General features: G+C 33.3%; 2 protein-coding genes across 5 annotated transcripts; one reads left to right on the top strand and one right to left on the bottom strand.

The window, feature by feature from the left end:
• Window positions 1-9,705: 9,705 nt before the first annotated feature.
• On the bottom strand, window positions 9,706-22,083 carry LOC122403047 (ras-related protein RHN1). 4 transcript variants are annotated; one of them, XR_006259575.1, is made up of 5 exons: window positions 21,895-22,083; window positions 21,552-21,679; window positions 18,063-18,975; window positions 9,989-10,124; window positions 9,706-9,878 (listed from the first exon to the last, which is right to left on the bottom strand). XR_006259575.1 is itself a non-coding variant. In XM_043406331.1 (3 exons), the coding sequence occupies exons 2-3, from the start codon at window positions 21,660-21,662 to the stop codon at window positions 18,484-18,486; spliced, it is 603 nt and encodes a 200-aa protein (XP_043262266.1). In that variant the 5' UTR covers window positions 21,663-21,679; window positions 21,754-21,883; the 3' UTR covers window positions 17,843-18,483. The 4 variants fall into 4 exon arrangements, 2 of the variants coding, with proteins under 2 accessions (XP_043262266.1, XP_043262264.1); XR_006259576.1 differs by lacking the exons at window positions 9,706-9,878; window positions 9,989-10,124 and having other exon boundaries at window positions 17,844-18,232; window positions 18,376-18,975; XM_043406331.1 differs by lacking the exons at window positions 9,706-9,878; window positions 9,989-10,124; window positions 21,895-22,083 and adding an exon at window positions 21,754-21,883 and having other exon boundaries at window positions 17,843-18,975.
• A 1,227-nt stretch (window positions 22,084-23,310) lies between these two features.
• On the top strand, window positions 23,311-24,581 carry LOC122403039 (proteasome subunit beta type-3). The gene is made up of 3 exons (XM_043406320.1): window positions 23,311-23,421; window positions 23,737-24,302; window positions 24,376-24,581. The coding sequence occupies exons 1-3, from the start codon at window positions 23,419-23,421 to the stop codon at window positions 24,422-24,424; spliced, it is 618 nt and encodes a 205-aa protein (XP_043262255.1). The 5' UTR covers window positions 23,311-23,418; the 3' UTR covers window positions 24,425-24,581.
• The last annotated feature ends 266 nt before the right edge of the window (window positions 24,582-24,847 follow it).

Below are 24,847 nucleotides of genomic sequence, written 5' to 3' on the forward strand. Positions count from 1 at the left end.
GCTTCTATTAAACCTTAATTATTTCCCAGCATTCCTTTCATTATATCATCAAAATTATTTAAATTCTTATAAAAAATCATAGTGCTCTTTCGTAAATAAGAAATATATCAACCTGTTTATATTTAAATATTTTGTCAGATTAGGAAAAGATTATGATGATAAGGTACTTTAGGATAATATAGACGGTGTTCGGCCATTCTTGGGAAAAATTTTAATGGGAGATTCTAGAGGCCAAAATAAGACGAAAATCAAGAATAGTAATTTTTTAATTGAGGCTTCGTTAAAAAATTATTAATGTTTAAAGTTCCGTTTGTAGCGCGTGATAGTGGTTCTCAACCAGTATGATTGCAGTTTTACAATCGGAACTTTAAACGTTAATAACTTTTTAACGAAGCCTAAATCAACAAATTGGTATTCTTGATTTTCGTCTTATTTTAGCCTCTAGAATCCCCCATTAAAATTTTTCCCAGGGGTGGCCGAATCATAGTAAAATAAGCTATTTTCTCCAAATGTATACATTACTTCTCCAGCTTCTATTACACTTTAATTATTTCCCAGCATTCCTTTCACTATACTAGCAAAATTATTCAAATTTTCATTACAAATCATAGTGTTCTTACAGAAATTTCGTTCACTGTACAGTCTGATTCATATCTTAAGATTGTTGTAAAGTCCTTTTTAAAAGTTTAAATAATTCTTCCAGTTTCTTCCTTGGAATTTTTATGACTGTAACGTTTATCGACTATTGTTTGCTAAGATTGGAAATAGAATTGATGTACTCATTTCCTGGGAAGGGGGAGATCAATTTTGAAAAACCATGACTATTTGCAATTTCTATAATTGTAACGTTTATCAACTATTGTTTACTAAAATTGGAAATAGAATTGATGTACTCATTACCTGGGGAGGGGGGCAGTCAGTCAATTTTGAAAAGCTATGAATAATTGCTAATTTCTATAATTGTAACGTTCATCAACTATTGTTTGCTCATGTAAGATTAGAAATAGAATTGATGTACGCATTACTTGGGAAGGGGGAAGTCCCCCAATTTTGAAAAGCCATCAAAATTTGCAATTTCTATAATTGTAACGTTTATCAACTATTGTTTACGAAACTTGGAAATAGAATTGATGTACTCATTACCTGGGGAGGGGGGCAGTCAGTCAATTTTGAAAAGCCATGAATAATTGCAATTTCTATAATTGTAACATTTATCAACTATTGTTTGCTCATGTAAGATTAGAAATAGAATTGATGTACGCATTACTTGGGAAGGGGGAAGTCCCCCAATTTTGAAAAACCATGAATATTTGCAATTTCTATAGTTGTAACATTTATCAACTATTCTTTGCCCATGTAAGATAGGAAGTAAAATTGATGTACTCATTACCAGAGATGGGGGAAGTCCCCCAATTTTGAAAAGCCATCAAAATTTGCAATTTCTATAGTTGTAACATTTATCAACTATTCTTTGCCCACGTAAGATTGGAAATAAAATTGATGTACTCATTACGAGAGATGGGGGAAGTCCCCCAATTTTGAAAAGCCATCAAAATTTGCAATTTCTATAGTTGTAACATTTATCAATTATTCTTTGCCCATGTAAGATTGGAAATAAAATTGATGTACTCATTACCAGAGATGGGGGAAGTCCCCCAATTTTGAAAAGCCATCAAAATTTGCAATTTCTATAATTGTAACATTTATCAACTATTGTTTGCCCATGTAAGATTGGAAATAAAATTGATGTACTCATTACCAGAGATGGGGGAAGTCCCCCAATTTTGAAAAGCCATCAAAATTTGCAATTTCTATAGTTGTAACATTTATCAATTATTCTTTGCCCATGTAAGATTGGAAATAAAATTGATGTACTCATTACCAGAGATGGGGGAAGTCCCCCAATTTTGAAAAGCCATCAAAATTTGCAATTTCTATAGTTGTAACATTTATCAACTATTCTTTGCCCACGTAAGATTGGAAATAAAATTGATGTACTCATTACGAGAGATGGGGGAAGTCCCCCCAATTTTGAAAAGCCATCAAAATTTGCAATTTCTATAGTTGTAACATTTATCAACTATTGTTTGCTCATGTAAGATTAGAAATAAAATTGATGTACTCATTACCAGAGATGGGGGAAGTCCCCCAATTTTGAAAAGCCATGAATATTTTCAATTTCCATAATTCTAACGTTTATCAACTATTATTTGCTCATGTCAGATTGGAAATAAAATTGATGTACTCATTACCAGAGATGGGGGAAGTCCCCCAATTTTGAAAAGCCATCAAAATTTGCAATTTCTATAGTTGTAACATTTATCAACTATTCTTTGCCCATGTAAGATTGGAAATAAAATTGATGTACTCATTACGAGAGATGGGGGAAGTCCCCCAATTTTGAAAAGCCATCAAAATTTGCAATTTCTATAGTTGTAACATTTATCAACTATTGTTTGCTCATGTAAGATTAGAAATAAAATTGATGTACTCATTACCAGAGATGGGGGAAGTCCCCCAATTTTGAAAAGCCATGAATATTTTCAATTTCCATAATTCTAACGTTTATCAACTATTATTTGCTCATGTCAGATTGGAAATAAAATTGATGTACTCATTACCAGAGATGGGGGAAGTCCCCCAATTTTGAAAAGCCATCAAAATTTGCAATTTCTATAGTTGTAACATTTATCAATTATTCTTTGCCCATGTAAGATTGGAAATAAAATTGATGTACTCATTACCAGAGATGGGGGAAGTCCCCCAATTTTGAAAAGCCATCAAAATTTGCAATTTCTATAGTTGTAACATTTATCAATTATTCTTTGCCCATGTAAGATTGGAAATAAAATTGATGTACTCATTACCAGAGATGGGGGAAGTCCCCCCAATTTTGAAAAGCCATCAAAATTTGCAATTTCTATAGTTGTAACATTTATCAACTATTCTTTGCCCACGTAAGATTGGAAATAAAATTGATGTACTCATTACCAGAGATGGGGGAAGTCCCCCAATTTTGAAAAGCCATCAAAATTTGCAATTTCTATAGTTGTAACATTTATCAACTATTCTTTGCCCATGTAAGATTGGAAATAAAATTGATGTACTCATTACGAGAGATGGGGGAAGTCCCCCAATTTTGAAAAGCCATCAAAATTTGCAATTTCTATAGTTGTAACATTTATCAACTATTCTTTGCCCACGTAAGATTGGAAATAAAATTGATGTACTCATTACCAGAGATGGGGGAAGTCCCCCAATTTTGAAAAGCCATCAAAATTTGCAATTTTTATAATTGTAACATTTATCAACTATTGTTTGCCCATGTAAGATAGGAAATAAAATTGATGTACTCATTACGAGAGATGGGGGAAGTCCCCCAATTTTGAAAAGCCATCAAAATTTGCAATTTCTATAGTTGTAACATTTATCAACTATTCTTTGCCCACGTAAGATTGGAAATAAAATTGATGTACTCATTACGAGAGATGGGGGAAGTCCCCCAATTTTGAAAAGCCATCAAAATTTGCAATTTCTATAGTTGTAACATTTATCAACTATTGTTTGCTCATGTAAGATTAGAAATAAAATTGATGTACTCATTACCAGAGATGGGGGAAGTCCCCCAATTTTGAAAAGCCATGAATATTTTCAATTTCCATAATTCTAACGTTTATCAACTATTATTTGCTCATGTCAGATTGGAAATAAAATTGATGTACTCATTACCAGAGATGGGGGAAGTCCCCCAATTTTGAAAAGCCATCAAAATTTGCAATTTCTATAGTTGTAACATTTATCAACTATTCTTTGCCCATGTAAGATTGGAAATAAAATTGATGTACTCATTACGAGAGATGGGGGAAGTCCCCCAATTTTGAAAAGCCATCAAAATTTGCAATTTCTATAGTTGTAACATTTATCAACTATTGTTTGCTCATGTAAGATTAGAAATAAAATTGATGTACTCATTACCAGAGATGGGGGAAGTCCCCCAATTTTGAAAAGCCATGAATATTTTCAATTTCCATAATTCTAACGTTTATCAACTATTATTTGCTCATGTCAGATTGGAAATAAAATTGATGTACTCATTACCAGAGATGGGGGAAGTCCCCCAATTTTGAAAAGCCATCAAAATTTGCAATTTCTATAGTTGTAACATTTATCAATTATTCTTTGCCCATGTAAGATTGGAAATAAAATTGATGTACTCATTACCAGAGATGGGGGAAGTCCCCCAATTTTGAAAAGCCATCAAAATTTGCAATTTCTATAGTTGTAACATTTATCAATTATTCTTTGCCCATGTAAGATTGGAAATAAAATTGATGTACTCATTACCAGAGATGGGGGAAGTCCCCCAATTTTGAAAAGCCATCAAAATTTGCAATTTCTATAGTTGTAACATTTATCAACTATTGTTTGCTCATGTAAGATTAGAAATAAAATTGATGTACTCATTACCAGAGATGGGGGAAGTCCCCCAATTTTGAAAAGCCATGAATATTTTCAATTTCCATAATTCTAACGTTTATCAACTATTATTTGCTCATGTCAGATTGGAAATAAAATTGATGTACTCATTACCAGAGATGGGGGAAGTCCCCCAATTTTGAAAAGCCATCAAAATTTGCAATTTCTATAGTTGTAACATTTATCAATTATTCTTTGCCCATGTAAGATTGGAAATAAAATTGATGTACTCATTACCAGAGATGGGGGAAGTCCCCCAATTTTGAAAAGCCATCAAAATTTGCAATTTCTATAGTTGTAACATTTATCAATTATTCTTTGCCCATGTAAGATTGGAAATAAAATTGATGTACTCATTACCAGAGATGGGGGAAGTCCCCCAATTTTGAAAAGCCATCAAAATTTGCAATTTCTATAGTTGTAACATTTATCAACTATTCTTTGCCCATGTAAGATTGGAAATAAAATTGATGTACTCATTACCAGAGATGGGGGAAGTCCCCCAATTTTGAAAAGCCATCAAAATTTGCAATTTCTATAGTTGTAACATTTATCAACTATTCTTTGCCCACGTAAGATTGGAAATAAAATTGATGTACTCATTACGAGAGATGGGGGAAGTCCCCCAATTTTGAAAAGCCATCAAAATTTGCAATTTCTATAGTTGTAACATTTATCAACTATTGTTTTGCTCATGTAAGATTAGAAATAAAATTGATGTACTCATTACCAGAGATGGGGGAAGTCCCCCAATTTTGAAAAGCCATGAATATTTTCAATTTCCATAATTCTAACGTTTATCAACTATTATTTGCTCATGTCAGATTGGAAATAAAATTGATGTACTCATTACCAGAGATGGGGGAAGTCCCCCAATTTTGAAAAGCCATCAAAATTTGCAATTTCTATAGTTGTAACATTTATCAACTATTCTTTGCCCATGTAAGATTGGAAATAAAATTGATGTACTCATTACGAGAGATGGGGGAAGTCCCCCAATTTTGAAAAGCCATCAAAATTTGCAATTTCTATAGTTGTAACATTTATCAACTATTGTTTGCTCATGTAAGATTAGAAATAAAATTGATGTACTCATTACCAGAGATGGGGGAAGTCCCCCAATTTTGAAAAGCCATCAAAATTTGCAATTTCTATAGTTGTAACATTTATCAATTATTCTTTGCCCATGTAAGATTGGAAATAAAATTGATGTACTCATTACCAGAGATGGGGGAAGTCCCCCAATTTTGAAAAGCCATCAAAATTTGCAATTTCTATAGTTGTAACATTTATCAACTATTCTTTGCCCACGTAAGATTGGAAATAAAATTGATGTACTCATTACCAGAGATGGGGGAAGTCCCCCAATTTTGAAAAGCCATCAAAATTTGCAATTTCTATAGTTGTAACATTTATCAACTATTCTTTGCCCATGTAAGATTGGAAATAAAATTGATGTACTCATTACGAGAGATGGGGGAAGTCCCCCAATTTTGAAAAGCCATCAAAATTTGCAATTTCTATAGTTGTAACATTTATCAACTATTCTTTGCCCACGTAAGATTGGAAATAAAATTGATGTACTCATTACCAGAGATGGGGGAAGTCCCCCAATTTTGAAAAGCCATCAAAATTTGCAATTTTTATAATTGTAACATTTATCAACTATTGTTTGCCCATGTAAGATAGGAAATAAAATTGATGTACTCATTACGAGAGATGGGGGAAGTCCCCCAATTTTGAAAAGCCATCAAAATTTGCAATTTCTATAGTTGTAACATTTATCAACTATTCTTTGCCCACGTAAGATTGGAAATAAAATTGATGTACTCATTACGAGAGATGGGGGAAGTCCCCCAATTTTGAAAAGCCATCAAAATTTGCAATTTCTATAGTTGTAACATTTATCAACTATTGTTTGCTCATGTAAGATTAGAAATAAAATTGATGTACTCATTACCAGAGATGGGGGAAGTCCCCCAATTTTGAAAAGCCATGAATATTTTCAATTTCCATAATTCTAACGTTTATCAACTATTATTTGCTCATGTCAGATTGGAAATAAAATTGATGTACTCATTACCAGAGATGGGGGAAGTCCCCCAATTTTGAAAAGCCATCAAAATTTGCAATTTCTATAGTTGTAACATTTATCAACTATTCTTTGCCCATGTAAGATTGGAAATAAAATTGATGTACTCATTACGAGAGATGGGGGAAGTCCCCCAATTTTGAAAAGCCATCAAAATTTGCAATTTCTATAGTTGTAACATTTATCAACTATTGTTTGCTCATGTAAGATTAGAAATAAAATTGATGTACTCATTACCAGAGATGGGGGAAGTCCCCCAATTTTGAAAAGCCATGAATATTTTCAATTTCCATAATTCTAACGTTTATCAACTATTATTTGCTCATGTCAGATTGGAAATAAAATTGATGTACTCATTACCAGAGATGGGGGAAGTCCCCCAATTTTGAAAAGCCATCAAAATTTGCAATTTCTATAGTTGTAACATTTATCAATTATTCTTTGCCCATGTAAGATTGGAAATAAAATTGATGTACTCATTACCAGAGATGGGGGAAGTCCCCCAATTTTGAAAAGCCATCAAAATTTGCAATTTCTATAGTTGTAACATTTATCAATTATTCTTTGCCCATGTAAGATTGGAAATAAAATTGATGTACTCATTACCAGAGATGGGGGAAGTCCCCCAATTTTGAAAAGCCATCAAAATTTGCAATTTCTATAGTTGTAACATTTATCAACTATTGTTTGCTCATGTAAGATTAGAAATAAAATTGATGTACTCATTACCAGAGATGGGGGAAGTCCCCCAATTTTGAAAAGCCATGAATATTTTCAATTTCCATAATTCTAACGTTTATCAACTATTATTTGCTCATGTCAGATTGGAAATAAAATTGATGTACTCATTACCAGAGATGGGGGAAGTCCCCCAATTTTGAAAAGCCATCAAAATTTGCAATTTCTATAGTTGTAACATTTATCAACTATTCTTTGCCCATGTAAGATTGGAAATAAAATTGATGTACTCATTACGAGAGATGGGGGAAGTCCCCCAATTTTGAAAAGCCATCAAAATTTGCAATTTCTATAGTTGTAACATTTATCAACTATTGTTTGCTCATGTAAGATTAGAAATAAAATTGATGTACTCATTACCAGAGATGGGGGAAGTCCCCCAATTTTGAAAAGCCATGAATATTTTCAATTTCCATAATTCTAACGTTTATCAACTATTATTTGCTCATGTCAGATTGGAAATAAAATTGATGTACTCATTACCAGAGATGGGGGAAGTCCCCCAATTTTGAAAAGCCATCAAAATTTGCAATTTCTATAGTTGTAACATTTATCAATTATTCTTTGCCCATGTAAGATTGGAAATAAAATTGATGTACTCATTACCAGAGATGGGGGAAGTCCCCCAATTTTGAAAAGCCATCAAAATTTGCAATTTCTATAGTTGTAACATTTATCAATTATTCTTTGCCCATGTAAGATTGGAAATAAAATTGATGTACTCATTACCAGAGATGGGGGAAGTCCCCCAATTTTGAAAAGCCATCAAAATTTGCAATTTCTATAGTTGTAACATTTATCAACTATTGTTTGCTCATGTAAGATTAGAAATAAAATTGATGTACTCATTACCAGAGATGGGGGAAGTCCCCCAATTTTGAAAAGCCATGAATATTTTCAATTTCCATAATTCTAACGTTTATCAACTATTATTTGCTCATGTCAGATTGGAAATAAAATTGATGTACTCATTACCAGAGATGGGGGAAGTCCCCCAATTTTGAAAAGCCATCAAAATTTGCAATTTCTATAGTTGTAACATTTATCAACTATTCTTTGCCCATGTAAGATTGGAAATAAAATTGATGTACTCATTACGAGAGATGGGGGAAGTCCCCCAATTTTGAAAAGCCATCAAAATTTGCAATTTCTATAGTTGTAACATTTATCAACTATTGTTTGCTCATGTAAGATTAGAAATAAAATTGATGTACTCATTACCAGAGATGGGGGAAGTCCCCCAATTTTGAAAAGCCATGAATATTTTCAATTTCCATAATTCTAACGTTTATCAACTATTATTTGCTCATGTCAGATTGGAAATAAAATTGATGTACTCATTACCAGAGATGGGGGAAGTCCCCCAATTTTGAAAAGCCATCAAAATTTGCAATTTCTATAGTTGTAACATTTATCAATTATTCTTTGCCCATGTAAGATTGGAAATAAAATTGATGTACTCATTACCAGAGATGGGGGAAGTCCCCCAATTTTGAAAAGCCATCAAAATTTGCAATTTCTATAGTTGTAACATTTATCAATTATTCTTTGCCCATGTAAGATTGGAAATAAAATTGATGTACTCATTACCAGAGATGGGGGAAGTCCCCCAATTTTGAAAAGCCATCAAAATTTGCAATTTCTATAGTTGTAACATTTATCAACTATTCTTTGCCCACGTAAGATTGGAAATAAAATTGATGTACTCATTACCAGAGATGGGGGAAGTCCCCCAATTTTGAAAAGCCATCAAAATTTGCAATTTCTATAGTTGTAACATTTATCAACTATTCTTTGCCCATGTAAGATTGGAAATAAAATTGATGTACTCATTACGAGAGATGGGGGAAGTCCCCCAATTTTGAAAAGCCATCAAAATTTGCAATTTCTATAGTTGTAACATTTATCAACTATTCTTTGCCCACGTAAGATTGGAAATAAAATTGATGTACTCATTACCAGAGATGGGGGAAGTCCCCCAATTTTGAAAAGCCATCAAAATTTGCAATTTTTATAATTGTAACATTTATCAACTATTGTTTGCCCATGTAAGATAGGAAATAAAATTGATGTACTCATTACGAGAGATGGGGGAAGTCCCCCAATTTTGAAAAGCCATCAAAATTTGCAATTTCTATAGTTGTAACATTTATCAACTATTGTTTGCTCATGTAAGATTGGAAATAAAATTGATGTACTCATTACCAGAGATGGGGGAAGTCCCCCAATTTTGAAAAGCCATGAATATTTTCAATTTCTGTAATTCTACCGTTTATCAACTATTATTTGCTATGATCTGAAATAGAATTGATGTATTCATTACCTGGGAAGAGGGAAGTCACTCGATTTTGAGAAACCATGGACATTTGATACGAGTTTGCTTTTATTCGACTTCGTTAAACGACTTTCGTTCTCTTGCACGAAACCTCTAGCATAAGGACGGTCGGCGTCACACCATGGCGAGCCTTGTCGCTTTTTCAAGTAGACATCGTAATCAGGATGGGTCTCTAAATTCTCGAGCATCGGTACTCGTGTACTGATCTCGCAGCTTCCATTTCCTTTCACGCCCACGCTGATAGAAAATCGTCAGAAAAAAATCAATTTTCCAGGGGCTTACTTGCTTAAAAAAATCAAAATTTAACGGAAATGAGAACTTTTAATAATCTACCCCATTTTTCTTACCCAAATGTAAATGCTTTGCAATTATGTTCGTTTTTCGTGCATTGTTCCTCGCATTCCGTCAAACCTGACACCTCGACTCGCGACAGAATGTCCGCGTCGGCCATTTTTGAACCAACCGATATCCTCATATAACAATCTGAGACAAAAACAGTACTTTTTATATTGTTTATACCGGAATTTAAACGATTATATTTTTTTTTTTGTGATAAAATAGTAAACAATGTTTACCATTCGCGACGACTGCTATGCGATTATCGATCACGAGGCAGGGCAATCGTAAACATTGCTGAAGAACGTTAAGAACGTGGAACACGACTGGCAATAACCCCCTGCTTCGTTTAATCATTTTTGTTTCAGGGATCGTTCTTGGCTGTTTAAACGATTTCAATAACGATTACACATTTTTACGTGACCTTCTATCTGCATAAATTTTTTTTTTTTCGTGGCTAATTTTCCTATTTGACATTATTGCAAAAAATGTTTTGAGATACTCGAATTTAAAATTTTCAAAAGATCACGAAGGTTCATTCCTTTCTGTTTTACTAAGAATGATACATTTTTAAGTGACCTTTTATTTGGATAATTTTCTTTTTTTTTTCGTGACTAATTTTTCTATTTAACACAATTGCAAAAAATTTTTCAAAATACTCGAATTTAAAATTTTCAAAAAACCATAAAGGTTCATTCAATTCTGTCTTACTAAGAATTACACATTTTTACGTGACTTTTTATTTGCATAATTTTTTTTCCTTTTTTTTGATGACTAACTATTCTATTTAACATTGCAAAAAATTTTTCAAAATACTCGAATTCAAAATTTTCAAAAACCACAAAGGTTCATTTGATTTTGTTTTACTAATAATTACACATTTTTACGTGACTTTTTATTTGCATAATTTTTTTTCCTTTTTTCATGAATAATTTTTCTATTTAACATTATTGCAAACAATTTTTCGATACCAGAATTTTTTTTTTAGGTGACCTTTTATCTGCATATTTTTTTTTTTTGGTGGCTAATTTTTCAATGAAACAATATTGCAAAAAATATGACCTTTTTGAATTTAAAATTTTCAGAAGAATAACTATCGTCATACTAAATAATATATATAGATATGTTTACAATGTACAATACCTATCAGACGCTTATTCTCAAACCATCCCTAAACTTTTCTATAAAATGAAACATTTTTTGATACGCGAGCCTAATTTCCTCTGTGACTCACTATAGGCTTACATCGTCCCAAAAATTCGCATAGTTAAAACACTATCCGCGATATTCAACGACCTGATCTTAACCGAGGGTACCGAGCAACTGTGTGCTCTCTTAAACAAAACGCAAAGAGAGCTCTCTAAAGCGAGCATTACGTTAGAATCGCCTAACTGTATTAACTCTCCTTGTTCTTCTTTACACTGTACTCTTACTTTTGTACTCTCGTAGTATGCACTAAATCAGTCACACTCAACCTCTTTTTTTTTCTCAGATCACAACATAGCATGCTATACCTCATAACGTAAAAAAATGAAACTCAAAATCTGAGCACATTCCAGCATCAGAGTTGAGCAAAAGAATACAAATATCAGATACATTTCTAATTCTAAATACATGTCCAAATAAGTAAAAAATGAAACTACAAATCTGAGTACATTTGAGTGTAAAAGTTGAGCAAAAGAATAAAAATATCAGATATATTTCTAAATCTAAATCTATGTTTAAATAATTAGAAAATGAAACTCCAAATCTGAGTACATTTGAGCGTCAGAGTTGAGAAAAAGAATATAAATATCAGATACAATTCTAAATCATCTTCTATTCATGTTTAAATAATTATCTAAAAAATGAAACTGAAAATGTGGGTAAATTTGAGCGTCAAAGTTGAGCAAAAGAATAAAAATATCAGATACAATTCTAAATTAACTTCTATCCATGTTCAAATAATTATCTAAACAATGAAACTCAAAACTTGAGCACATTTGAGCGTCGAAGTTGAGCAAAAGAATTAAAACATTAAATATAACTCTAAATGAACTTTTATCTATGTCCAAATAATTATCTAAACAATGAAACTCTGAGTACATTTGAGTACATCTGAACAAAATTTGAGTACATTTGAGCGTCAAAGTTGAGCAAAAGAATACAAATATCAGATACAATTTTATATCAACTTCTATGTTCGAATAATTATCTAACAAATGAGGCTCAAAATTTGAGTATATTTGAGCGTCAAAATTTGAGCAAAAGAATACAAATATCAGACACAATTTTAAATCGATTTCTATATTCAAATAATTATTTAATAAATGAAACTTTGAGTACATCTGATCAATGTCTGAGTAAATTTGAGCGTCAAAGTTGAGCAAAAGAATAAAAATATCAGATACAATTCTAAATTAACTTCTATCCATGTTCAAATAATTATCTAAACAATGAAACTCAAAACTTGAGCACATTTGAGCGTCGAAGTTGAGCAAAAGAATTAAAACATTAAATATAACTCTAAATGAACTTTTATCTATGTCCAAGTAATTATCTAAACAATGAAACTCTGAGTACATTTGAGTACATCTGAACAAAATTTGAGTACATTTGAGCGTCAAAGTTGAGCAAAAGAATACAAATATCAGATACAATTTTATATGAACTTCTATGTTCGAATAATTATCTAACAAATGAGGCTCAAAATTTGAGTATATTTGAGCGTCAAAATTTGAGCAAAAGAATACAAATATCAGACACAAATTTAAATCGATTTCTATATTCAAATAATTATTTAAAAAATGAAACTTTGAGTACATCTGATCAATGTCTGAGTAAATTTGAGAGTCACAGTTGAGCAAAAGAATAAAAATATCAGATACAATTCTAAATTAACTTATATCCATGTTCAAATAATTATCTCAACAATGAAACTCAAAACTTGAGCACATTTGAGCGTCGAAGTTGAGCAAAAGAATTAAAACATTAAATATAACTCTAAATGAACTTTTATCTATGTCCAAATAATTATCTAAACAATGAAACTCTGAGTACATTTGAGTACATCTGAACAAAATTTGAGTACATTTGAGCGTCAAAGTTGAGCAAAAGAATACAAATATCAGATACAATTTTATATGAACTTCTATGTTCGAATAATTATCTAACAAATGAGGCTCAAAATTTGAGTATATTTGAGCGTCAAAATTTGAGCAAAAGAATACAAATATCAGACACAAATTTAAATCGATTTCTATATTCAAATAATTATTTAAAAAATGAAACTTTGAGTACATCTGATCAATGTCTGAGTAAATTTGAGAGTCACAGTTGAGCAAAAGAATAAAAATATCAGATACAATTCTAAATTAACTTATATCCATGTTCAAATAATTATCTCAACAATGAAACTCAAAACTTGAGCACATTTGAGCGTCGAAGTTGAGCAAAAGAATTAAAACATTAAATATAACTCTAAATGAACTTTTATCTATGTCCAAATAATTATCTAAACAATGAAACTCTGAGTACATTTGAGTACATCTGAACAAAATTTGAGTACATTTGAGCGTCAAAGTTGAGCAAAAGAATACAAATATCAGATACAATTTTATATGAACTTCTATGTTCGAATAATTATCTAACAAATGAGGCTCAAAATTTGAGTATATTTGAGCGTCAAAATTTGAGCAAAAGAATACAAATATCAGACACAAATTTAAATCGATTTCTATATTCAAATAATTATTTAAAAAATGAAACTTTGAGTACATCTGATCAATGTCTGAGTAAATTTGAGAGTCACAGTTGAGCAAAAGAATAAAAATATCAGATACAATTCTAAATTAACTTATATCCATGTTCAAATAATTATCTCAACAATGAAACTCAAAACTTGAGCACATTTGAGCGTCGAAGTTGAGCAAAAGAATTAATACATTAAATATAACTCTAAATAAACTTTTATCTATGTCCAAATAATTATCTAAACAATGAAACTCTGAGTACATTTGAGTACATCTGAACAAAATTTGAGTACATTTGAGCGTCAAAGTTGAGCAAAAGAATACAAATATCAGATACAATTTTATAACAACTTCTATGTTCGAATAATTATCTAACAAATGAGGCTCAAAATTTGAGTATATTTGAGCGTCCAAATTTGAGCAAAAGAATACAAATATCAGACACAAATTTAAATCGATTTCTATATTCAAATAATTATTTAAAAAATGAAACTTTGAGTACATCTGATCAATGTCTGAGTAAATTTGAGCGTCAAAGTTGAGCAAAAGAATAAAAATATCAGATACAATTCTAAATTAACTTCTATCCATGTTTAAATAATTATCTCAACAATGAAACTCAAAACTTGAGCACATTTGAGCGTCGAAGTTGAGCAAAAGAATTAAAACATTAAATATAACTCTAAATGAACTTTTATCTATGTCCAAATAATTATCTAAACAATGAAACTCTGAGTACATTTGAGTACATCTGAACAAAATTTGAGTACATTTGAGCGTCAAAGTTGAGCAAAAGAATACAAATATCAGATACAATTTTATATCAACTTCTATGTTCGAATAATTATCTAACAAATGAGGCTCAAAATTTGAGTATATTTGAGCGTCCAAATTTGAGCAAAAGAATACAAATATCAGACACAAATTTAAATCGATTTCTATATTCAAATAATTATTTAATAAATGAAACTTTGAGTACATCTGATCAATGTCTGAGTAAATTTGAGCGTCAAAGTTGAACAAAAGAATAAAAATATCAGATACAATTCTAAATTAACTTCTATCCATGTTCAAATAATTATCTGAACAATGAAACTCAAAACTTGAGCACATTTGAGCGTCGAAGTTGAGCAAAAGAATTAAAACATTAAATATAACTCTAAATGAACTTTTATCTATGTCCAAATAATTATCTAAACAATGAAACTCTGAGTACATTTGAGTACATCTGAACAAAATTTGAGTACATTTGAGCGTCAAAGTTGAGCAAAAGAATACAAATATCAGATACAATTTTATATCAACTTCTATGTTCGAATAATTATCTAACAAATGAGGCTCAAAATTTGAGTATATTTGAGCGTCCAAATTTGAGCAAAAGAATACAAATATCAGACACAAATTTAAATCGATTTCTATATTCAAATAATTATTTAATAAATGAAACTTTGAGTACATCTGATCAATGTCTGAGTAAATTTGAGCGTCAAAGTTGAACAAAAGAATAAAAATATCAGATACAATTCTAAATTAACTTCTATCCATGTTCAAATAATTATCTAAACAATGAAACTCAAAACTTGAGCACATTTGAGCGTCGAAGTTGAGCAAAAGAATTAAAACATTAAATATAACTCTAAATGAACTTTTATCTATGTCCAAATAATTATCTAAACAATGAAACTCTGAGTACATTTGAGTACATCTGAACAAAATTTGAGTACATTTGAGCGTCAAAGTTGAGCAAAAGAATACAAATATCAGATACAATTTTATATCAACTTCTATGTTCGAATAATTATCTAACAAATGAGGCTCAAAATTTGAGTATATTTGAGCGTCAAAATTTGAGCAAAAGAATACAAATATCAGACACAAATTTAAATCGATTTCTATATTCAAATAATTATTTAAAAAATGAAACTTTGAGTACATCTGATCAATGTCTGAGTAAATTTGAGAGTCACAGTTGAGCAAAAGAATAAAAATATCAGATACAATTCTAAATTAACTTATATCCATGTTCAAATAATTATCTCAACAATGAAACTCAAAACTTGAGCACATTTGAGCGTCGAAGTTGAGCAAAGGAATTAAAACATTAAATATAACTCTAAATGAACTTTTATCTATGTCCAAATAATTATCTAAACAATGAAACTCAAAAATTTGAGTACATTTGAGCGTCAGAATTGAGCAAAAGAATACAAATATGCAGAAACAATTTTAAATCAACTTTTATGTTCAAATAATTATCTAAGAAATGAAACTCTGAGTACATCTGAGTATATCTGATCAAAATTTGAGTACATTTGAGCGCCAAAGTTGAACAAGAGAATAAAAATATCAGATACACTTCTAAATCAACTTCTATTCACGTTTAAATAATTATCTAAACAATGAATCTCAAAACTTGAGCACATTTGAGGGTCGAAGTTGAGCAAAGGAATTAAAACATTAAATATAACTCTAAATGAACTTTTATCTATGTCCAAATAATTATCTAAACAATGAAACTCAAAATTTGAGCACATTTGAGCGTCAAAGTTGAGCAAAAGAATAAAAATATCAGATCCAATTCTAAATCAACTTCTATCCATGTTTAAATAATTATCTAAAAAATGAAACTCAAAATTTGAGCACATTTGAGCGTCGAAGTTGAGCATAAGAATTAAAACATTAAATATAACTCTAAATGAACTTTTATCTATGTCCAAATAATTATCTAAAAAATGAGGCTCAAAATTTGAGTACATTTGAGCGTCAAAATTTGAGCAAAAGAATACAAATATCAGATACAATTCTAAATCGACTTCTATATGCAAATAATAATCTAAAAAATGAAACAATGAGTACATCTGAGTACATCTGATCAAAATTTGAATATATTTGAGCGTCAAAGTTGAGCAAAAGAATAAAAATATTAAATATTATTCTAAATCAACTTCTATCCATGCCCAAATAATTATCTATCCTATCCACACGTGAGATTACATATATACGTGTGGTTATGTTCTTATATTTAATTTAAATATAATTTTTCATTTATAAATATAATGTTTCAGCACGAGTGTTTGAGGCCGCAGGTTGAGTACGTCTGTACTAGATCTCGTTTCTTCCGCAGTGTCTAGTTTAATTAGCTTACTCGCAACACACCTACACGATGCCACGAAAGGAACAAGAGAAGGTTTTGCGTAATCGAGCAAACCAGAGATTCCCAACGACCGCCATATTGGTTTCCACCACGAAGCCACTCGTCGTTTATCCTGAACATTTACATTTTTTAAGTTTTACTCGCCAAAAATTACCAATTTTCTTTCCGGACTGCACACTAATGTGTTTTTTCTTAATTAAAATATTCCAAATAACATTCTCAACATAAAACAATGGAAAATGAAACGTAGAAAATTTGAAATCCGACAATCTTTGTAGAAATTATAACATATTCAAAGTTATACAATTACTAATCCCTTACAGGGGCTCTTTGTTCCAAGAAATTAATTAAAAATTGTTATTTTATTAAAAAATTTTGTAAAAAAAATTTAATAACGACAAAAGAAATACACTGGCTTTCCATGGGAGATATTAAAGTTTTTATTATACTATTATTTTGGTTAACAGAAATTTTCTTCGTGGGATCAATTTGCACCGCAATTAAATTCTTGAAATGGAGGTTCCCGTTTCTGTGTTTCGAAATTTCAATTTTGGAATTCTATTTTAACCGAAATGTATTAAAACGTCATTATTTCGAGCTGCCACGGAGCCAGGAGATTACCAAAGGAATACTTACGTAACAAAAATGAGATAAGTTAAACAAAAACAAAGGTGGGACGCGTCACGCTTCGTGAGGCCCGGCCCAAAGAGAAGATGACTCACCTAGCGATTATGGTTCTTACGTGCATAGAACTCTTCTGTAGTCCGAAATTATATATATTTATTTCATCAATAACAAAACTGAAATTAACATCCATTTTCCGAATTAAGAATAAAAAAATAAGTTATTCTTATAATTTCACTCTTAAAGCTCGAATTTTTAAGAAAATTTAAAGCTAAAACAATTAAAAACAATCAAAATACAATCGCTAAAATCACTTTTTATTTTTTACTCCGAGAAAGGAACATTATCGTACACCTACAGTAAACACGTTGGTTGTTTTCCACTTTTATTAAAAACCGTAGAAATATAGAGTACATGGAAAAATAGAACACGGTTTGTATTAATTATACATTCGAGTAAACGCTATGTATGGAAGACACTGTCGTTACTCTAACGAACGACTAACTGCTTTAAATAGGCAAGATGAAAATATACGCAAAACAAAAATTTGTCTTATGATTATTATTATCTTCTTACCGTCTGTGCCTCGCTTCCTTCTGTTTTATCGACACTTTTTCCTTATCGGCTACGATCAGGTTTCGTTGAGCTTCAGCGCTGTTCAGATGGCGCTGATGGTTTATTCCTCGAATACGACACAACATCCTTAGATTTAACACGTGAATGCCCGGCCAAATCCAATAAATGTTCTACGAGATCAATATTTTATTTCTGAATAATCGAGAGCTTAATCGAACATTTATGATGGTGCTTATTTCAGTAACTTCATCGAAATTTCTAAATTATATCCGAATTTAGTTTCTTTTCAGAATTAATATCTTTATCGTCTTACTGAAAAATTACGTGGACAATGAACGTATTAAAAGCCTCGTCTAGCATCCATTCTGTAGAAATCGGTGGCTTTAGTGCCTATAACTGAGCCGTGAACAAGAGAAAAGGACTAGCAACATGTGTACGTATTCTCATGTATTCCATGAGCAATACTGAGGTTCTGGGGACTTTCCTCGAGGTGTGGTACGTAAGTACTGATGTCGTTCCAGTCCGAGTTCGTTGATTCGTACACTTTAATCGACGTAGCGTCGTGATCGGTCAAAGATAATCCAAGCAAACCCATGCCAATGTGTGTGAACACACTTTCGATCCCTTCGTCCTCGAGAACCGACGTCTCGTGGTAACTTGCGCCAATTTCCATTGCGTAAACTCTGCCCTCCTCGCTGTTGACCTGCCGCTCGTTAAACAGATCCGATTTATTACCGATCACCGCTAACACCATCGTCTCTTCGACGTTTCTGCGAAGCTCTGCCACCCATTTTTTCATCGCTGCGAATGTGTTGTACTGTGTCAAATCAAACACCAACATAGCTGCATTAGCGTTGCGGTAGTACATAGGCGCCATCGATCTATATCGTTCCTGTCCCGCAGTGTCCCAGACCTGTGTCGAGCAGAAAATATCTAAACTCACGCTCACGCTTGACACAAAGAAAAATACCCGCTATTTACGTGGTCCATTCGGTGATGGACATCGTGGGAATTTTGGTCATGCGCACTGGAATTTTCCCTCGTGGGATTCATTTCTGCGCATGCGTAAGCGACGTCACAGCTACCTGCGCTCCAGTGCGCATGACCAAAATTCCCACGAATGTCCAACACTGGATCCATTAGGGATTACAAAAAACGGTATATTCCTAGCAAACGACCCGTTCAACGATCGGGATGAGTTATACGTCATTCGATTCGTTTAATTCAGTACATTATTGATATGCATTTTATTATCTGCGGAAATTCGTTATTTTTTTATAAACTTGCCGTAATATTACAGTAAAAAAGTAAGGTTAAGTATATCTTGACAGGTTCACAGGTGGAAACAAGTGAATGTCGTTACTGTGTTCAAAATGTCGTCAAATGCTAATTTGTTAAACATTTATTGAATGAAAGCACCCCGCACAGATCTTATGGAAAATGGCCCCCGGTTAAGTTAGCTGAACTTTTGATACGATGTAGTTCATTATGTCTTGATGAAAAGTTCCAATGGGCCCGAGCTCGTAAATTGAACAGTTTCCAAGATACGGGGGATCAAAAGTCAATAATGGTGCGCCTTATTCTAGACTACCACGTTTGAGCATATTTGAGCGTAAGAAGTACTGTTGTGACCCTGTGGGCCCTTAACCCTTTGCGGTCTGATTAAATTTGGAGATGGGTATCGTACTGGTCGGAATTAATTTACGTCGATAGAGCAGGGATACATAACACGCAAGTTTACGATGTATAAATAAGATTTAGTAATTCTTTTGTGAACTTTAGATATATCTTTATTCAATACACTCATCTTGTGATATGTTTTTGTATAAAAATTATGTTTTATAATTCTCCTTCGTGTGATATTTTTCAAAACACTTTCCAACATGCAGGCCAGGTTTTCGAGTGCATGTATCGCATTTTGGGGAATTATTTTGGAATATTTTATGAAGAGAGAATGTGTAACTACTGTTAAATACAATTTATAAAATATTCTTTGGAATTCTACAAGGTATCGTCGAACGTTGTCGATTTCACTACGTTCAAAAGACAACTGACTCGCCACTGCGTCTTGCATGGCGAGCGCTGAGTTACAACTTTTGTGTACATTAGATTACGTTATCTCCAATTGATGGAGCACCGTATTGGTTCGTGAATAGGTCCTTTAGGCATTGAGGTTCGTATAGGAAAAGTGTAAACTGATACATGAATGCATACAGTATACGATTCGTATAGTTCCTTGCTGTGGTGGCTGAGAGCAGACATACAACCAGAACGGTAAAAAGGCTTTGGCGGCTGAGAGTAGACATACGACCACAAAGGGTTAAATATTACCCTTTGATCCCCCTGACCCTCTGACTCCCATTCAGGAATCAAAATAAACAAACGCCAAGAAGGTAAAAAATGACGAGTCTAAATTCGGCAGAAGAAAATATCATAGAGATCATCGTGTGGAAAGACAGTGGGTTTTCGGAGCAATAGAAAGGGAAAGTGGGAAAATATTCCTGGTCCCTATTGAAAGTAGGGACGCAGGATCCCTTCTTTCAATAATTAAACAGCGGGTGTTGCCTGGAACTACAATTATCTCAGATTGTTGGAAAGCCTACAACATTTTGGAAGAAGACGGGTATACACATCTCACCATAAACCATAGTTTACATTTTAAAGATCCAAAAACAGGTGCTTGTATGAATACAATAGAAACTACGTGGAGGCATAGTAAACAACTTTTGCGTGAATATTGTCGGTTAGTAGCAATACCATAAATATTTTCTATTTTCAGCAAAAATGATAATTTCATTGGGTACTTAAGCCATTACGTATTTTATAAATCTTCCAAGCAAGGAAAGGATGATTTATTTAATCAGTTATTAAAAGAAATTTCAGAAATTTCATTTGATTCCGAAGAAAATCAAAATATACCAGACTCGGATGATAATGAAACTTAATAATAAAAAAAAGTTAAACCAACGCACTGCATACAATAGTAATTTATTATATCGTCTACCCGTAAACACTGTCAGAGGGGTGTGGAAACATTGTTTACTGTTGCTGCATGTACTGTCTACGTATAAGTACTGTCTGAGTAGGTCTGGGTTATATGGGGGGGGAGGGTTAATTGTTGCGGCATATACTGTATACCTGTCCGACTCATAGAAAGTCTATGCGTAAAAAAATAATTTTTATGCATACACGTTCTACAAATTCCCATTTAACAATATAGCATTATCAAATTAGATCAATCATTTATAATTTGTAACATGAACCTAGCAACGATAGTCACTTGTTTCTACCTGTGCACCTGCCAAAAAATGCACTTAACCTTACTTTTTTATTGTAACTTTACAAGTTTTATAAAAAAGTAACGAATTTCCGCAGATAATGAAATGCATATCAATAATGTACTGAATCAGACGAATCGAATGACGTATAACTCACCCCGATCGTTGAACGAGCCGTTTGCTAGTAATGTACCATAACCTAATGTAGTACCTGTAGCATTACTCTTGCGTTCAACAAGTTGAGCTTGCACGAGAAGAAAGACGCGCCAATCGTGGGACTTGCATGTTCGTTGAACGCTTTTTTGACATAACGTATGATCATACTTGTCTTTCCAACGCCTGAAAAATAAATACGAGCGTACGTGTTATACGATATCGATCGATCAGCCTCGTAGATATGAATAGATGCGTACATCGAGACCTAACATAAATATTCCATCACAATCAACAACCTACTAAACGTGGTTTTCAAATACACTACAATCAAAGGAATAGCGTACGGTAAAGGGACTAAATCAGAATGATAGAATAACAAATGTTAATGGTACACTGACCTTGGGAACCTAAAGCCACAACTTTTCCCTCTATCGTCTTCATCTTTCTCTTATCGAGGAGCAACGCATATTAGAACGAATACGACTCGATCTCGCACACTTCTAACAGAAACAATGCGAATAAACAAATTTTCGATGCTTTCTCCGCGTGTAATTTACGACACGACTCTACCCGTGTTGGTAACTCTTGTCGCGTATTTTAGCGGGGAATTTGAGATAAGAACGCGGGTTGGTGCCCGTGGAGCGCAGAACCGCTCTGCTTGTCGGAGTGTGGGAATTTAATAATAAAACTAGACAAGAGAACTCTTTCGTTCGGTAACTTCGTACTTTATTCTACTGGTCCGAAGGCCGGTTAGAGACGCAATGATATAAGAAAAATCGTAGCGTTTCGAAGTCACCTCCGAGGTCCTCGCCGAAGTCGTTGGCCAAATCCTCCTAGTCCTCCCATAGATCCTCGTAGTCCAATCAGGGTGAAGGACGCATCAGATCCAAGCGGTAGGCCGTCCTTCCGATGCACGCACGCCCCCGCGAATCGGCGTCTAACTTTCCCTCCGTCTTCGGGTGGTGGTGGGAACTCGGTGGAGTCGCGCTTTTCCGTTACACAGCGGGGTGCCCACGTGGGAAGAGAAAGTAGGCTCTGCTCCGAGGATCGAGAGAACAACCCTTGAAGGAAATTTATGACTTCCTTAGCGTCGCCAACATTTCTGGAGTCGATCGACGCTCCTAAGACTAACAAAAGGACAAGGCCTTTTCAAGAGGTTACGTGACTTACAAGAAACTCGCGATTCGTTTCGGGGTCTGCTAATTGGTGTCCTCTTCCTGTTTTCGAGCTCTACCCAAGATCTTTCCCACGCGTGCCACCAGCATCGCGCATCCTTAACAATATTCTCTCAATCACGCATAACCATCCGCTTTTGAATTTCGCTCCTAATTTACCTATCGATTATTATATTTCTGGGGCTACGTTCGCGTGGTCACGCAACACTCTATCATCTGTTGCGCGTCCGGCGGCGTATTTCCGAAACTTCGTAGGGAATTCGGCGTGGAACGCTGCCCGTGGAGTGCTAAGGCACTCTGCTCCTTGGACGCGGGAGTTTCAAACGGAGATCGCTAGATAAGGAAAATAATAAATGGATACAACGATTTGAACACACGTAAATAGAACTTTAATTATTCAATAAAAGAATATAAAACAAAACAACCAAGATTTCGCAGGAATCTTGTAACCCTTTCGTACACTTCCGCTCTCGTAATTCAAGATGCTTCTCTCTTTGCCGATTCAACTCTATTAACTAACTCAAATAATAAAAGTACGATCTCGCTTATGTTACAATGCTACGTCCGTTCACTTTCGATTTCTACCAATCAAAATTCTAGTTCACGTATGTACCGTGAGTTGCGATAAATATATTGTCGCCCAGTGTGCGTTGCTGTGTTCACGGTTCACGGCATTCAGTAGCGTGGTAGCTGTGTTGACCACTGGTGAAGTTCTACATCGATAAGTTTTGTAGAATTTAAAGAAAAATGGTAATTATTCGCACATTAAACACTAGTATTTCAGCTTGCTTTTTATGACATTTAAATATTTCTGTTTCTGTTAAACCTGTATAGTTTTTAAATAATGCAAAAATAAAAGGGGGTTATGTTACTGTCAAGTATAACGGTGACACTGCATGTTTTGTAAATTTAAGGGAAACGAATATATTTATGGATCGATCGAATAAATTACGAAATAAAATAAGTTTAATCATCATTTGACATAATACTGATCGAATGCTAAATGAACATTATTGATCTGTCTGATTCGATGTAACAATGGAAATGTTGTTTCTTTATTTTTAGAGTATTTTAGCATACAATGGTGGAGCTATTATAGCTATGAAAGGCAAAAATTGTGTGGCAATAGCTGCCGATAGAAGATTTGGTATACAGACTCAAACAATATCTTGCGATTATCAAAAGATTTTCGAAATGGGATCGCACTTGTATCTCAGTCTTCCTGGCCTTGCCAGCGACACTCAAACAGTAATGGAGAGGTTACGATTTCGATTGAATTTGTACGAATTGAAAGAAAATAGAAAGATTCATCCAAAGACGTTCGCGTCAATGGTTTCAAATTTGTTGTACGAAAGGCGATTTGGACCTTACTTTGTGGAACCCATTATCGCTGGCTTGGATCCTGTTACGTTCGAACCGTTTATTTGCAACATGGATTTAATAGGATGCATAAGTATGCCAGGAGACTTTGCAGTCGGTGGAACATGTAGCGAGCAACTTTATGGAATGTGCGAGTCGCTTTACGAACCAGATTTGGAACCAGACGATCTTTTCGAGACAATCAGTCAGGCTTTGGTAAACGCATGCGACAGAGATGCAATATCTGGTTGGGGAAGCATCGTTCACGTAATGTAAGTTATTTTATTACATAGATCTTTCCTTTGTATCGTTATTACAAAAGAAATTGTTGATTTTCTATTGCAGAGAGAAAGACAAAGTAACAACGAGAACTGTTAAGACGCGAATGGATTAAAATACGTTTAAAACGCATTTACATTATGAATTTACAATTTGGAAGCACGTATTAAAGAGATGTATAATCTGTTTGAATAAATTAATTTTCAATAAATAGAACGTAAAATCTCGTAATGTTTATCGATCCAATTATTACTTGTGTAAGACAGGAGAGCAAGTATGCGTGAATTAAAACATGCGAGCGATTATATGTATTTGTGTTGCGTTTTTCTTCAAATGATATCACTCACGAAACGTATTTTATATCCGAAGAAAATTAATACTTTATTGTATAATATTTCCAAGTAACGGTTGCATCTCACACGTGCATCCTTAATCATGGGCCCGCGAGCGCGCCAGGAGCAAACAGATGGCGCCGTTGTCGGCAATCGCGGACCTAATTAATTTGGGCCCGGATTGACGTCACCCCCCATCCCCGTTA

The sequence above is a fragment of the Colletes gigas genome, unplaced genomic scaffold (genome assembly GCF_013123115.1).
Source record: "Colletes gigas isolate AHSC1104 unplaced genomic scaffold, ASM1312311v1 Colletes_gigas_Sc00043, whole genome shotgun sequence".
Lineage (NCBI taxonomy): Eukaryota > Metazoa > Arthropoda > Insecta > Hymenoptera > Colletidae > Colletes > Colletes gigas.

What these genes read in the sequence shown, in the direction of transcription:
- LOC122403047 (XM_043406329.1), bottom strand. Translation starts at nt 21,937, where the DNA reads ATGAAGACGATAGAGGGAAAAGTTGTGGCTTTAGGTTCCCAAG. An exon ending in TGTGGCTTTAGGTTCCCAAG is followed by an intron (nt 21,680 to 21,894) that starts GTCAGTGTACCA and finishes TTTATTTTTCAG; the next exon opens with GCGTTGGAAAGACAAGTATG. An exon ending in ACGCAAGAGTAATGCTACAG is followed by an intron (nt 18,976 to 21,551) that starts GTACTACATTAG and finishes TGCTCGACACAG; the next exon opens with GTCTGGGACACTGCGGGACA.
- LOC122403039 (XM_043406320.1), top strand. An exon ending in GGAAGCATCGTTCACGTAAT is followed by an intron (nt 24,303 to 24,375) that starts GTAAGTTATTTT and finishes TTTCTATTGCAG; the next exon opens with AGAGAAAGACAAAGTAACAA.